This window comes from Nerophis lumbriciformis, linkage group LG27 (assembly GCF_033978685.3).
Source record: "Nerophis lumbriciformis linkage group LG27, RoL_Nlum_v2.1, whole genome shotgun sequence".
In the NCBI taxonomy this organism is placed as follows: domain Eukaryota; kingdom Metazoa; phylum Chordata; class Actinopteri; order Syngnathiformes; family Syngnathidae; genus Nerophis; species Nerophis lumbriciformis.
This window is the reverse complement of record NC_084574.2, coordinates 7375945-7390513: the sequence shown is the minus strand read 5'-3', so window position 1 is coordinate 7390513 and position 14569 is coordinate 7375945. Positions and strand designations below refer to the sequence as shown.

The window sequence follows — 14569 nt, the reverse complement described above, 5'->3', positions numbered from 1 at the left end:
CTAAAAGCAGTCTTTTTCTCACAATGTGTCGACTTTTTTTTTTTTAAATTGGGAACAATTTCTCATATTCTTTCTTTTTGTGTAATATTGCAATATTTTCTCGTAAAATTGTTACTTTTTTATGTAAAATTATTACTTTTTAATGCAAAATGGTGACATTTGTCATATAAAATTGAGACATTTATCACAATATTGCCAATTTTTTGTTGTTCTTGTAAAACAGTGACATTGTTTGAGTAAAATTATGACTCTTGTCATAATTTTGCTGAGTAAAATGCCGATTTTTATTATAATATTGCCAAAATTTCAAAGTTTTCTTATAAAATTGTGACTTTTGTCAAGTGAAATTACGACTCTTTTCGGAAAATTGCCAACATGTTAAGCTTTTCTCGTAAAATTCCAACTTTTATCATAATATTGCACAAATGTTCAGTTTTTCTTGTAAAATTTCGACTTGCGTTGAGTAAAATTGCGACTTTTATTATGATACTAACAAAATTAAAAACGTTTTTTTTTTATTTGCATAGTATGTATATGTTATTAATGTTGTAAATATAAACCTTTATATATCTATAAAGGGTGGTCCTAAAGAGGTAGGCATTTTTCTCAGGTCTCAAGAAGGTAGGAAATACAAGAGTGTGTGTGTGTGTGTGTGTGTGTGTGTGTGTGTGTGTGTGTGTGTGTGTGTGTGTGTGTGTGTGTGTGTGTGTGTGTGTGTGTGTGTGTGTGTGTGTGTGTGTGTGTGTGTATTTAAAAGAGGGGCCATAGGTCCTAGTTTAACATTTTTGATTAGAGTGGTGTCACATTGTGATTTTGCAGGGTGATAAGATCAGCCGGCGGGTGAGTAAAGTGCGCGTGACATTTTTTTTTTGTGTTATTTGGGGCACCACCTTTTTTCAGCTTGGCTTCTCTACGAAGCAGGGTTTGTTTTGTGGGGTGGGCTTATGTGTGAAAGGGGTCTTGGTGTCTAGCTACTCCTGGTTCCACTTCTCAGCCCTCCGCATGCGGCTCCTAATCATGCTGTACTGGCGGAACCACCCCACAATATTTTGCAACTTTTGGGCCTTTCAGCGTGCAAGTTGCCATATTTATTGAAAGAGGCTTTTATTTGTACAAATGCATGCTTATCAGCCTTTCCCACTCTTAAGAAGAGGATATGTGCTTTTATGTGAAACATTTCAAAAGAGTCCAATAACACCAGAAAAGTCGCAAGATCTGTTGCTGGTCGCTTTTTAGAAAAAGTAACAAAGTCATTAAATGGGCAACACTCCCATATGAGGTGTGTTAAAGTTTATTTATGATCTACTTTACAGAATTGTAACAACAATCTATATTCACACACAGTCCCGTTTAAATGTGTTTATGAATAAGGGCAAAAAGGAGCACCAGCTCAAATTGATCTGTGACAAGTTGCCACAAATAAATGAAAGTAAGGCACATGCTGTATGCAAATATATCAATGGATGTATTTTTTTGTCCAGGAAATTGTTTAGCAGCCTACCGCATTTCAAACACCCAACACTTTCTCTTTAAAGTCCACGGTAGACTTCAGCTTTACAGATGCCACGTCTGCACGTATTCAAGGCCGGTGTTTGCTCAATAAAACGCTTTATTTTGTTTTCACCTTTGTGCTTTACATCCGATGTGGAGACTAAATCTGAAAAGGTGATTTTTGTATGTTGTGTACGTTCAAATGCTGCTAAGGTTTTAGCTACGCCGTTATGGCGCAGGTCTCCCTTGTTGTGGATGTTGCATGTTGATAGCGTCCTGAAACTTTAGCAAAACATTCCTTGCCTTTGCACTTTAGTTTTATTTATTCATTCATTCATCGCTTCTTTCAGCTCTCGGTGTAGAATTAAAACGGTGATATCTCCATGCAAAGATAGTAGTTTTATAACTGTGTATTTATCTACTAATGATATCAGCTAAGCTTTGTCCTGTTTTTTTCTTTTGCTAACCACATTAACGACTAATGGCTGAGTGAAGTGAGAGAGTTACTGAGTTTAAGTCGTGAAAATTAGACTCGATGGTTTGAAATTTCATTGTTTGCCCACTGAAATAAGAGTGTTTACCTAATTATTTTGGTTTTGTTCACCAACAACTTTCCTGACAATGAAATTTCACATTTTGGCTTTCATCTAATTTTCTGTCACCCAAATGGAATTTTGAACATGCACGTCGTCTCTTGTGTATGCTTCCTTGTAGTGTTCCTCTAGAAAATAATACGCACAGTATTAATGTTTAGCTGACTGTTGGTCACTTCATTAGGTACACCTACATACTCTAGCAAGCTCGCATAACGCAAGGGTGTCCATTTCTTCGTATTGGCCCAAATACAATAAGAAAGAAACAACAGCAAAAATGGAAACGTTGATACTGATAATACTAGGGTATACGATACTGATACGAGCAGTCATGCAGCGCGTTACCTTGTGCCAAGCTCGACAGTCCGTTAATATCTAAAGTACAGGCCAAAGGTTTGGACACACCTTCTCATTTCAATGCGTTTTCTTTATTTTCATGACTATTTACATTGTAGATTGTCACTGAAGGCATCATAACTAGGACACCTGTGAAGTGAAAACCATTTCAGGTGACTACCTCTTGAAGCTCATCGAGAGAATGCCAAGAGTGTGCAAAACCGTAATCAGAGCAAAGGGTGGTTAGTTTGAAGACACTAGAATAAAAAACATGTTTTCAGTTATTTCACCTTTTTTGTTAGGTACATAACTCCACATGTGTTCATTATAATAATAATAATAATAGATTTTATTTGTAAAAAGCACTTTACATTGAGTAAACAACCTCAAAGTGCTACAGTGTATTAAAATAAATTAAATACAAAATAAAAACATAATAAAAAATAAATAGAAATAAAAACTAGAGCAGCCAAATAGTTAAAACTAGTATGCATATATCTAAAAAAAAAAGCTTTTTTTAAAAGAAGGGTTTTTAAGCCTTTTTTAAAAGCATCCACAGTCTGTGGTGCCCTCAGGTGGTCAGGGAGAGCATTCCACAGACTGGGAGCGGCGGAGCAGAAAGCCCGGTCTCCCATTGTTCGTAGCTTTGTCCTCGGAGGTCATAGTTTTGATGCCTTCAGTGACAATCCACAAAGTAAATAGTCATGAAAATAAAGAAAACACATTCAATGAGAAGGTGTGTCCAAACTTTTTTGGCCTTTACTGTGAATGTTTGATTATTCTCTTTAACTTTATCTCAAATTTAGCACAGGATTTTTGACATTGCCTTGTAATCCATACATTTCATTGCTCTGTACTTGTGACATGTGTAATGACAATAACGTTGAATGTAATCTAATCCATGCTAATGTTTGTAAAACAATGTGGCTCCCGCTTATGTTGAGAACTTTGGGGTACTGTTGAGCGCGGTCATTTGCGCTCTTTTTTTTGTTGGCAAATGAGATGAGAGATTACCATCACTCCGTTCACACGTGGACATAACTGTCAAGGGTGTATGGGTGGGCAGTGCTGAGACACGTGCGCGTTCGAGTGCTGCTTTTGGGACAACTTACATTGGTAAAAATCACGATAATTGGCCACAATGAGTGGGGAAGATTGGAAGAAAAAAAAGTTACTACTAGGGATGTCCGATAATATCGGGAGCCCGATAAATGCTTTAAAAATTGGAATATCGGAAATGATCAGTATCGGTTTCATGATTATCGGTTTCTAAAAGTAAAATGTATGACGTTTTAAAACGCCACTGTGTACACGGACGTAGGGAGAGGTACAGTGCCAATAAACCTTAAAGGCACTGCCTTTGCGTGCCGGCCCAATCACATAATATCTACGGCCTTTCACACACACAAGTGAATGCACGCATACTTGGTCAACAGCCATACAGGTCACACTGAGGGTAGCCGTATAAACAACTTTAACACTGTTACAAATATGCGCCACACTGTGAACCCATACCAAACAAGAATGACAAACACATTTCGGGAGAACATCCGCACCGTAACACAACATAAACACAACAGAACAAATACCCAGAATCCCTTGTAGTACTAACTCTTCCGGGACGCTACAATATAAACTCCCCCGCTAACCCCTACCCACCCCAACCCCGCCCACCTCAACCTCCTCATAGTCTCTCTCAGGGAGAGCATGTCCCAAATTCCAAGCTGCTGTTTGGATAGATAGATAGATAGTACTTTATTGATTCCTTCAGGAGAGTTCCCTCAGGAAAATAAAAATTCCAGCAGCAGTGTACAGAATTGAGATCAAATTTAAAAAGTAAAAAGTAAATAATGGGGGTATAAATGGAAACAGAATAGAAAAATATTACAATAAGAATAAAACTAAAAAGCAACAATGAGAATACACATATAACAGTAAAATAAGAATATAACAAGAGAAACTAGGCAGTAGTGACCATGTTATGAAAAAGAATTGCACTGTTAATGTTTTGAGGCATGTTAAAAAAAATAATGCACTTTGTGACTTCAATAATAAATATGGCAGTGCCATGTTGGCATTTTTTTCCATAACTTGAGTGGATTTATTTTGGAAAACCTTGTTACATTGTTTAATGCATCCAGCGGGGCATCACAACAAAATTAGGCATAATAATGTGTTAATTCCACAACTGTATATATTGACATCGGTTGATATCGGTATCGGTAATTAAGAGTTGGACAATATCGGATATCGGTAAAAAAGCCATTATCAGACATCTCTAGTAGCAACACATATTTCACTGGCATTGGTTGAATTTGCGTGAATTAGCCAAATATTGTTTCTATAAATATAAAATGTCTCAGCATAATTAAATTGAAATGGTTTTATTGCTTTTGTAAAAATAGCAATATCAAAATGTTATTTGTATGCAGGTGTACCTCATTTTGTGACCGGCAATCCTATGTGTGCAGTGTACTACACTCACCAGCTTGATGCAAGAAGTTTTTCTCTGTTGTGTCCAACAGGGCAGCAAAGTGCAGACGAGGGTGGGCCTTCTCATGCTGCTCTGCACGTGGATCAACAACTGTCCCATCGCCGTCACACACTTTCTACACAATCAGGAGAACGTTCCCTTTGTATCCTTGCACGGCCTCCTTAGTGAGCCACGTTACAGCCCGTGAGCCCTCTACTAGCATGCTACAGTATGTACTTCTCCTGCCGTCTGCGTCCTTCACTTTGCGACCACTGTAGCTAACGGCTCAGATCTCCGAGAACTTGGGAGAGGATGAGCGACTTGTGCAGGGCTTGTGCGCGCTGCTGCTGGGCATCTGCATTTACTACAACGACAACTCGCTGGAGAACTACACCAAGTAAGCGCCACCTGCTTTCTCATCATCACACAATTGTCGGTGGTGTGCTTATCTGTTTCCCTTCTGCTCCGTCAGAGAGAAGCTAAAACAGCTGATAGAGAAGCGCATCGGGAAGGAGAACTTTGTGGAGAAACTCGGCTTCATCACCAAGCACGAGCTGTACTCGCGGGCCGGCCAGAAGCCGCAGCCGGTCTTCCTGTCTCCAGTGCATATGCTCTTCGACCATGAGTTCACCAAACTGGTCAAAGAATTGGAGGGTCAGTCAGCACCATGTCTGCCTTGTCCTTTTTATTTACCTCTGACTTCATTGCTCAACCCTGTAGAGGAAAATGTTCCACTAGGGGTGTAACGGTACACAAAAATTTCGTTTCGGTACATACCTCGGGTTAGAGGTCACGGTTCGGTTCATTTTCGGTACAGTAAGAAAACAATTTATTTATTTACCAATTTTGTAAACAATGGCTTTATCCTTTTAACATTGGAAACACTATAATAATTCTGCCCACGTTAATCCACATTAAACTGCCTCAAATTGTTGCTCAGATTTAATAAAATGACAAAACTTTTCTTCTACATATAAAAAGTGCAACATTAAACAGTTTCAAGTCAACTCATCATGCTTAATTTATTACAGCATTTGGGAAGCATGTAGTTGATTTATTATGTAAATGTTATATTTTTATCAATGTGATAGCAGGGACCCTGCCATTCAAAACTAGGCTGCTCCATTACTAATGATTAATGTAACTATAGCTGAAAAAAATGGTACAATAGCAATAGGAGAGACTATTCATCCCTGAACACCATGGAGTTCATGTAGGCTTAATGATGCACTTACATTATTATATCAACTATCAGAGACAGAAACTCTTCATTTAACATAATGTCCTTTTTTGCGGCTTCAACGTAGCTCAATCAACACAGAAAAAGGTAAAGTGAAATAACAGACAGACAGGGCTTTGCTGTCCGTAACACACACACACACCGCAAAATAAGCTAACGTTACGCTAAAAGCGAATTAGCCTTCACCTCAAGCCAGGACTGCGAGCGAGCTGAGCTGCCTTTTATATTTCTAGAAGGTCAACAGGCTCATAGTGATGTTACTAGTAGTTGACTGGGAGGTGTTTATTATCATTTGGGGAGAGTCCGCTGCCTGATGCTTACCTGCTGAACGCTAAGCACTGACTACATGCGCTCTGAATACGCACTGCTGATTGGCTGTTACCGCTCTGTTTGTAACCAATCAGATGGTTGTGTGGGTGGGACAATGCTGGGTGCTGTGTAGAGGACTGACAGAGACAGAGGCAGAAGGAAGCGGAGGCGGCTACTTAATATGTTCGTGTGGAAACTCGTTCGGTACACCTCTGAACCGAACCGAAATCCCCGTACCGAAACGGTTCAATACAAATACACGTACCGTTACACCCCTATGTTCCACCTTTTAGCAAAATAGAATTTGCCTTCATTCTGCTAGAAGAGATACACACGATGAGCTCACCCTGTTTCGTTATCTATGTACTCTCATACACATATATTGTTATTAATGTTGTCATAAAGTACCAGCCTGGAGAGAGAGGGAAGGAGGAAGTGTGTGTGCTCGGCACACATGTCAAGTTAACTTTCAATTTCGGTTCTGTTACGCTTGACCAGTCTTCCTCCCAGGGAATAAAAACACATTGGTCAATCCCAAATTCTTTTGGATCCCATATATGTAGGGATGATGTTCGAAACCGGTTCTCCCGATCGTTCGATAAGAAAAGAACCGATTCCATGGATTCCAATCCCTTTTATCGAAGCCACTATACCGTATTTTCGCGATCTTAGGGCGCACCGTATTAAAAGGCGCCGTGTCAGTTACGAGTGCTATTTCTCTATTTAACGCATAAATAAGGCGCAGCGTATTTTGGGCGCAGGCATGGTTAAACATACGCTAGCTTAAAACATACACCAGCATGCATGGACGCTGTTTTAAAAAGGCAGCAAGAGCAAAGCTGAGTTGGGTTGTACTTTATTGAAGTATTTATCAATGTACTCACATTATTTATTGATCGATCCTCAGCCACAAATCCATCAGAGTCCTCATCTTCTGTGTCCGAAATGAACAGCTGGGCAAGTTCTCCATCAAACACGCCAGATTCCCTTGTTGTAACTTATGGGTTATATAGTTCATGTGTGATGATCATTCCTAATTTGCATGTTTGATTTATTGCTGATAAATTGATCTATTATTATTTACAGCTAAAAAGAGTTAAAAGGGAATTGATTGATTTATACATGTATTTGATATTGATTACTTGAGAAACACTGACACTGAATTAAGTTGTTTTCTACTCAATAGCCGAACAAAGGGTTAACTAAAAGACTGCATGTTCCACAATGCATTGCGGCAAAACCGGATGTTAGAAAGACCGGGAGCAGGTGCATTGTGGTTGTTGAGATTGAGGATTATGAGCCCACGGGTGATGAATGAATGACAGATAACAAGATATAAGGATCGTTTTGTACCGTTTGTATGCCATTTTTTTCTTATATAAAGTACAACTTTATTACACATTTTCGACGTACTTTGATCGTAGTTAATCTACATTTTTTGGACAGGACGTCGAAAATGTGTAATAAAGTTGTACTTTATATAAGAAAAAAATGGCATACAAACGGTACAAAACGATCCTTATATCTTGTTATCTGTCATTCATTCATCACCCGTGGGCTCGTAATCCTCAATCTCAACAACCACAATGCACCTGCTCCCGGTCTTTCTAACATCCGGTTTTGCCGCAATGCATTGTGGAACATGCAGTCTTTTAGTTAACCCTTTGTTCGGCTATTGAGTAGAAAACAACTTAATTCAGTGTCAGTGTTTCTCAAGTAATCAATATCAAATACATGTATAAATCAATCAATTCCCTTTTAACTCTTTTTAGCTGTAAATAATAATAGATCAATTTATCAGCAATAAATCAAACATGCAAATTAGGAATGATCATCACACATGAACTATATAACCCATAAGTTACAACATCCCTATCCTCATTTTCACAGTCAGTCTCATTGTCCATTAGCATAGCAAGCTAGCACAACAGTAAAAGCCGACTTCTCTTGCCCCGTTGTGCGTATCGATTCGCTACCGGGCTGGTCCCCTTCTTCTCCACAGTGTGCTTCACCGGGATGTCGAAAGTGAGCGTCCATGTTGGTGATGTGTTTGTCGGCAATTTTTTTATTTACAACGCACATAGCAGCACTATATGCTCACTGGGGGCGTGCCTTTAGCGTCCTCTTTCACCTGAAACCTTCACCCTATAACGGCCGCATGCTGTCTTCAGTCACGTCCGCTTTTCCTCCATATAAACAGCGTGTCGGCCCAGTCATAAAACATCTTTGGCTTTTGGAACTCAGTGCACACACAACAACCTATCTGGATTCGATAAGAGTTTCAGAATCGGAATCAGAATACCTTTATTGTCATTGTATGGAAACAACAAAATTGGACAGCAATCCAGCTCAGTGCTTTTAAAACAAACCTACATAAAATAGTCTTAAGACAACAATAATAATAAAACAATTTAAAAACATAATAAAATGTTAAAAACATATTGCACAGCAGATCTCTATTAGAGGTAAGCAAGTAATAAAGTGGTGAGTGTTCAGGTAAGTGCAGAGTTTAGGGCAATAACAGCTCGAGGATATAAACTGTTTTTCAGTCTATTGCTTTGATGGTCTTATAGCGCCTCCCTGAGGACAAGAGTTCTAGCCAGTGGTGACCTGGGTGGGATGAGTCCCTGAGGATGCTGTTTGCTCTCCTGTTGCAGTGTCTCTTATACAGGTCCTCTAGAGATGTTTACGACGCCCTGTAATCTCTTTCTCTCGATAAGGAATTGGTTCGGTAAGAGGATTCGATAATTTCTTAACGAACATCATCCCTACATATATATTGAGTAAAAAGGACCCCAGAAACAGAATGGTACAATACCAAGTTTTACTGAAGTTCAGGAGACCAACCCTTACAATGCAAGCATAGCATCAGCAAGCGAGGTCTAAATCCAGACTAAAAGAGTCAGCTTATGTTGAGAAAACAGCCCCGCTCGCCCAGAAAGGAGCGCTGCTGCTTTGTCAAAACCGATAAAAAACCAAAACAGCTCTTAACACAAAACAGGAGCCCTTAACCTCTTAAGGCCCAAGCTGTTTGTTTACATGTTTTTTTATTTCTCTTTGCTATTTGGGCTTATTGGACCCTAATTAGAATAAAAACAAAATCATCTTTTAATATGATGTACTTAGTCCATAAGTGCACAAACGTGTACTTCATGTGTAGTGACATGCAAATTTTTATTTTTACACTTTTTTCCCCCAAATTCCATTGTATGTTATACTCTTCTGACACCACCAGATGGCAGTATACGTGTCCATATGTCGGCATAAGACCCTAATTCAGTAGTGTACACAATTTTGGAAATAAGAGCTAAAAGGTGCTGTCCACGCATGTGGCCACTAAGGCCTTTAGAGGTTAAGACAAAAAGAGTTTACTAGCGGACATAAGATAAAAGCAAGGAGGTCACAATACTAGCTGATTTAAACATGACTATGGATTGAAAAAGAACACTTAAACATATCTCAATTCTCATAGTTCCTGCCAAGGCGAGGGAACCTCGGTGGACAAAAGAATGAGAGACGGGCGACCATTTCAGTGATGGCTCCGACCTTTAGATAACTTGGTTCGCTCTCTCCAGCGCTGATGTCACTATTATTTGTATTTACTCCTGTTTTGTATAATTAATTGTTCATCTATAATTCTAATTACCGTATTTTCCGCACTATAAGCCGCCCCGGGTTATTAGCCGCACCTTCAATGAATGGCATATTTCAAAACTTTGTCCACCTATAAGCCGCCCCGGGTTATAAGCCGCGCCTACGCTGCGCTAAAGGGAATGTCAAAAAAACAGTCAGATAGGTCAGTCAAACTTTAATAATATATTACAAACCAGCGTTCTAACAACTCTGTTCACCCCCAAAATGTAATGTGCAAATGTGCAATCACAAAAATAGTAACACTCAAATTAGTGCAGAGCAATAGTAACATCAATAACTCAACGTTGCTCGAACGTTAATGTCACACAACACACAAAATAAAGATTTAAAGCTCACTTTCTGAAATTATTCCTCATCCATAAATCCCTTGAATTCTTCAGTGTCTGAATTAAAAAGTTGGGCGAATACGGCATCCAAAATGGCCGGCTCCGTCTCGTCGAAGTCATCAGAGTCAATGTCGCTGTTGTTGTCCAGCAGTTCCGTGAATCCTGCCTTCTGGAAAGCTCGGACCACAGTTGAGACCGATATATCCGCCAGGCATTTACAATCCACTGGCAGATGTTGGCGTATGTCGTCCGGCGCTGTCTCCCTGTCTTAGTGGCGCAGGTCATCTTGTTGCTTCCTCTACCTACGCACCATTGATTCATTTATGTTCAATTCACTCGCTGCTGCTCTATTTCCGTGTTCTACTGCGTGACTTATTGCCTTGAGTTTGAATTCTGCGTTGTACGCGTGTCTCTTAATAGGAGCCATTTTGTGGTCTTTACAGATGTAAACACACAAATGAAATGAAACGCAATATCCGGGGGCTTCTTCTTCTATGGGGGCGGGTGGTTGCTTACAGTAGAAGAAGAAGCGCTTCCTCTTCTATGGGGGCGGGTGCTTACCTTGGCGGTTGCTTACCATAGAAGAAGAAGCGCTTCCTCTTCTACGGGGAAAAAAGATGGCGGCTGTTTACCGTAGTTGCGAGACCTAAACTTTATGAAAATGAATATTAATATTAATCCATATAGAAGGCGCACCGGGTTATAAGCCGCACTGTCAGCTTTTGAGAAAATTTGTGGTTTTTAGGCGCGGCTTATAGTGCGGAAAATACGGTACCTCTAATCATTTTAGACCAAAGGATCTGGGTGCACTCTAACCCCCCTCAATAACCAAAAATTCAGAATGGTGCAATTTGGTGTGCATTTTTAACCTCTTAAATGTATTTGTTACCGGAACCAGGTGTGATCACCAAGGCAGTCCACAAGTCCAGTGAAGAGGAGAAGAAGGAAGAAGAGGTGAAGAAGACGCTGGAGCAGCATGACAACATAGTAACTCAGTACAAAGAGCTGATCCGAGAGCAGGTAACAAACCGAGCGGACGGACCAGACGCTGAGAATTTCTCCCAGTCTCTTTCACCTTTCTTTCGTGGTCTTGTCAGGATGCCAAGATTCAAGAGCTGAAAGAGCAGGTGACCACCATGACGTCCCAAAACGAAGAGATGCAGACCACGATGGCCCAGCAGCTGAGCCAGATTCAGCAGCACAAAGACCAGTACAACATCCTCAAGCTCAAGCTTGGTGCGTTCACCTCGCCAACCATCGACTTACAACCAATAACACCAGCGCTGTCTTAACCTCATTTTTACTTATTAGGGAAGGAAAACCAGAGCCAGGCCAACCCTCCTCAGGGAGACGGTTCCCACGTGAACGGGATGCAGACGGAAGAGGTCTCACAACTTCGAGAGGAGATGGAGGAGCTCCGCAATCAATACGCTCTCCTCCAGACACAACTCAGTGACAAAGAAGTGCTCATTGAGACTTTGGTTAGTTGAGAGTGTGTTAGGGATGTGCAACTATTAACATTTCATATCACTGTTATCAATATTATCACAGTTACGCATTGAAATCTTTTAACCTACCGTATTTTCCGCACTATAAGGCGCACCTAAAAACCTCCAATTTCCTCAAAATCTGACAGTGCGCCTTATTAACCGGTGCGCCTTATATATGGACCAATATTAAACCACAACAGGTCTCGCAACTATGACAACTACACCGACTTCATTTTCTCCCTTCTACGGCTGCTTATCGTAGAAGAAGAAGCGCTTCTTTTTCTACGGAGGAAAATGAAGTCGGCGGCTGCCTACCGTAGTTGCGAGACCTAAACCCTTATGTAAAGACCCAAAAATGGCTCCTATTAAGAGACACGCTTACGACGCAGAGTTTGAACTCAAGGCGATCAGTCACGCAGTAGAACACTGGAATAGAGCAGCAGCGAGAGAATTGAACATAAACGAATCAATGGTGCGGAAGTGGAGGAAGCAACATGATGACTTGCGCCAAGTAAAGAAGACTAAACAGAGTTTCCGAGGGAACAAAGCGAGATGGCTACGGTTGGAGGACAAACTGGAAAAGTGGGTTGTTGAACAGATAGCAGCAAGTAGAAGTGTCAGTACAATCACTATTAGTTTTGTTGACATTCCCTTTAGCGCAGCTCCATCTAATGGATGCATAACGTAACCCCAGCCTCTACTGTAGCATCTATTCTATGCGCCTTATAATGTGGTGCGCCTTGTATATGAACAAAGTTTTAAAATAGGCCATTCATTGAAGGTGCGCCTTATAGTGCGGTGCGCCTTATAGTGCGGAAAATACGGTAGTTTAAAATTCAATAAATAAATAAGTAAGCAAAACACACACTCACACACTCTACTTTTCCTAGTGGTAAAGCAAAGACCGAGTTTTTAAATAAGTTTATCTTCTTCTGTTTTATTTTGTAAAGGTTTTAGAGTGTTTCATGTTAAAGGCAAATAAGGTGTTTGGAATGGGGAATGATGTTAATGTGTCTTTTATTCATGTAAGCATTTAAGTCAGCTAGCGATTAGTGTGCCAGCTGCTCCTCCCAAAAATGATCAGTTTCACTGTGTTTTTCAAAGTGAGGTAATCAATGTATGTATATATATATATATATATATATATATATATATATATATATATATATATATACACAGTATATTAGGGCTGCAACTAACGATTAATTTGATAATCGATTCATCTGTCGATTATTACTTCGATTAATAAACGGATAAAAGAGACAAACTACATTTCTATCCTTTCCAGGATTTTATTGAAAAAAAAACAAAAAAACAGCATACTGGAACCATACTTATTTTGATTATTGTTTCTCAGCTGTTGCAGTTAAAAATAAAGGTTTATAAAAATAAAAATGAAATTTAAAAAACTTAAAAAATTGCCTCTGCGCATGCGCATAGCATTGATCCAACGAATCGATGACTAAATGAATAGCCAACTAATTTTTATAATCGATTTTAATATATGTATATATATATGTATGTATGTGTATATATATATATATATATATATATATATATATATATATATATATATATATATATATATATATATATGTATGTATGTATGTGTGTATATATATATATATATATATATATATATATATATATATATATATATATATATATATATATATATATATATACTGTACCTGCTGTTTGTTTACCTAAACTGCAAAAAGAATGGGGCGTTATAGTGAGCAAGCCTTAATTAGAAAGAGTTTTTTATGAAATGTAAAACCCTGTACAGACAGCATAATAAGGTAATGAAAAAGGTTTTTATGAAATGTAAAACCCTGTATAGACAGCATAATAAGGTAATGAAAAAGGTTTTTATGAAATGTAAAACCCTGTACAGACAGCATAATAAGGTAATGAAAAAGGTTTTTATGAAATGTAAAACCCTGTACAGACAGCATAATAAGGTAATGAAAAAGGTTTTTATGAAATGTAAAACCCTGTAAAGACAGCATAATAAGGTAATGATTTGGTGTGCACGAGAAAATGGAAAAGGGAAAAAACAAATCTCCTTTTGACCACATGGTAATGTATTAAATGATATATTGCAAGTATAACAGAACCTCTGTTGTAAATATGAAAAGGATAAATAAATATAGATAGGTAGCAATTCTTGATGTGCACCTTTTTATCCAGAAGAATCAATCGATAACGGTATTGGCTAATTAGTAATAATGGGTTACTTGACGCCTCAGTGAGTGTGTGGCACACTCACCACCTATAATGACACTGCACAGTTACTCTGTTGGTGTTTCATAGTGGGCATTCATCATCTGCTGGATTAAAAAAGTAATTAGATTTGAACTGCAAATATTTTTACCTTATTTGGTAACACCAAATCCGAATGATCCCACACTTTGGAATTTTACCTTTTTCTTAGTTCCTTTTAGTTCAATTGTGGTGACGGAAACCGATGTCTAACATGGTACGCCACTTTTTCAACTCCTTACAGCACAAGCTGTCACTTTAGCCAAAGTAAATGCTTCTTGATGAACATCAGAATCAGAATCATATCAACATAATTTGATGCTACACAGTCAATGACACAGCAGCTGTATCGGTCACATGATTGTTTTCTTAAAGTGACACACACATCGAGG

General features: G+C 39.0%; 1 protein-coding gene across 6 annotated transcripts in view; it reads left to right on the top strand.

Annotated features, from left to right (window-relative positions):
* The window catches only part of uso1 (USO1 vesicle transport factor), a 57450-nt gene that overhangs the window by 33063 nt on the left and 9818 nt on the right, over positions 1-14569 (top strand). For 4 of the 6 annotated variants that reach the window (XR_009810064.1, XR_009810062.1, XR_009810061.1 and 1 more), the window contains 7 exons: positions 820-840; positions 4946-5056; positions 5172-5290; positions 5366-5547; positions 11321-11442; positions 11520-11658; positions 11734-11903. Coding sequence is in view for 1 of the 6 variants with exons in the window: in XM_061922956.1 (XP_061778940.1) it covers positions 820-840; positions 4946-5056; positions 5172-5290; positions 5366-5547; positions 11321-11442; positions 11520-11658; positions 11734-11903 (864 nt within the window). In the remaining 5 variants the exon portion in view is untranslated. The remainder of the gene's footprint in view (positions 1-819; positions 841-4945; positions 5057-5171; positions 5291-5365; positions 5548-11320; positions 11443-11519; positions 11659-11733; positions 11904-14569) is intronic. The other 2 variants (XR_009810065.1, XR_009810063.1) reach the window with 1 other exon arrangement.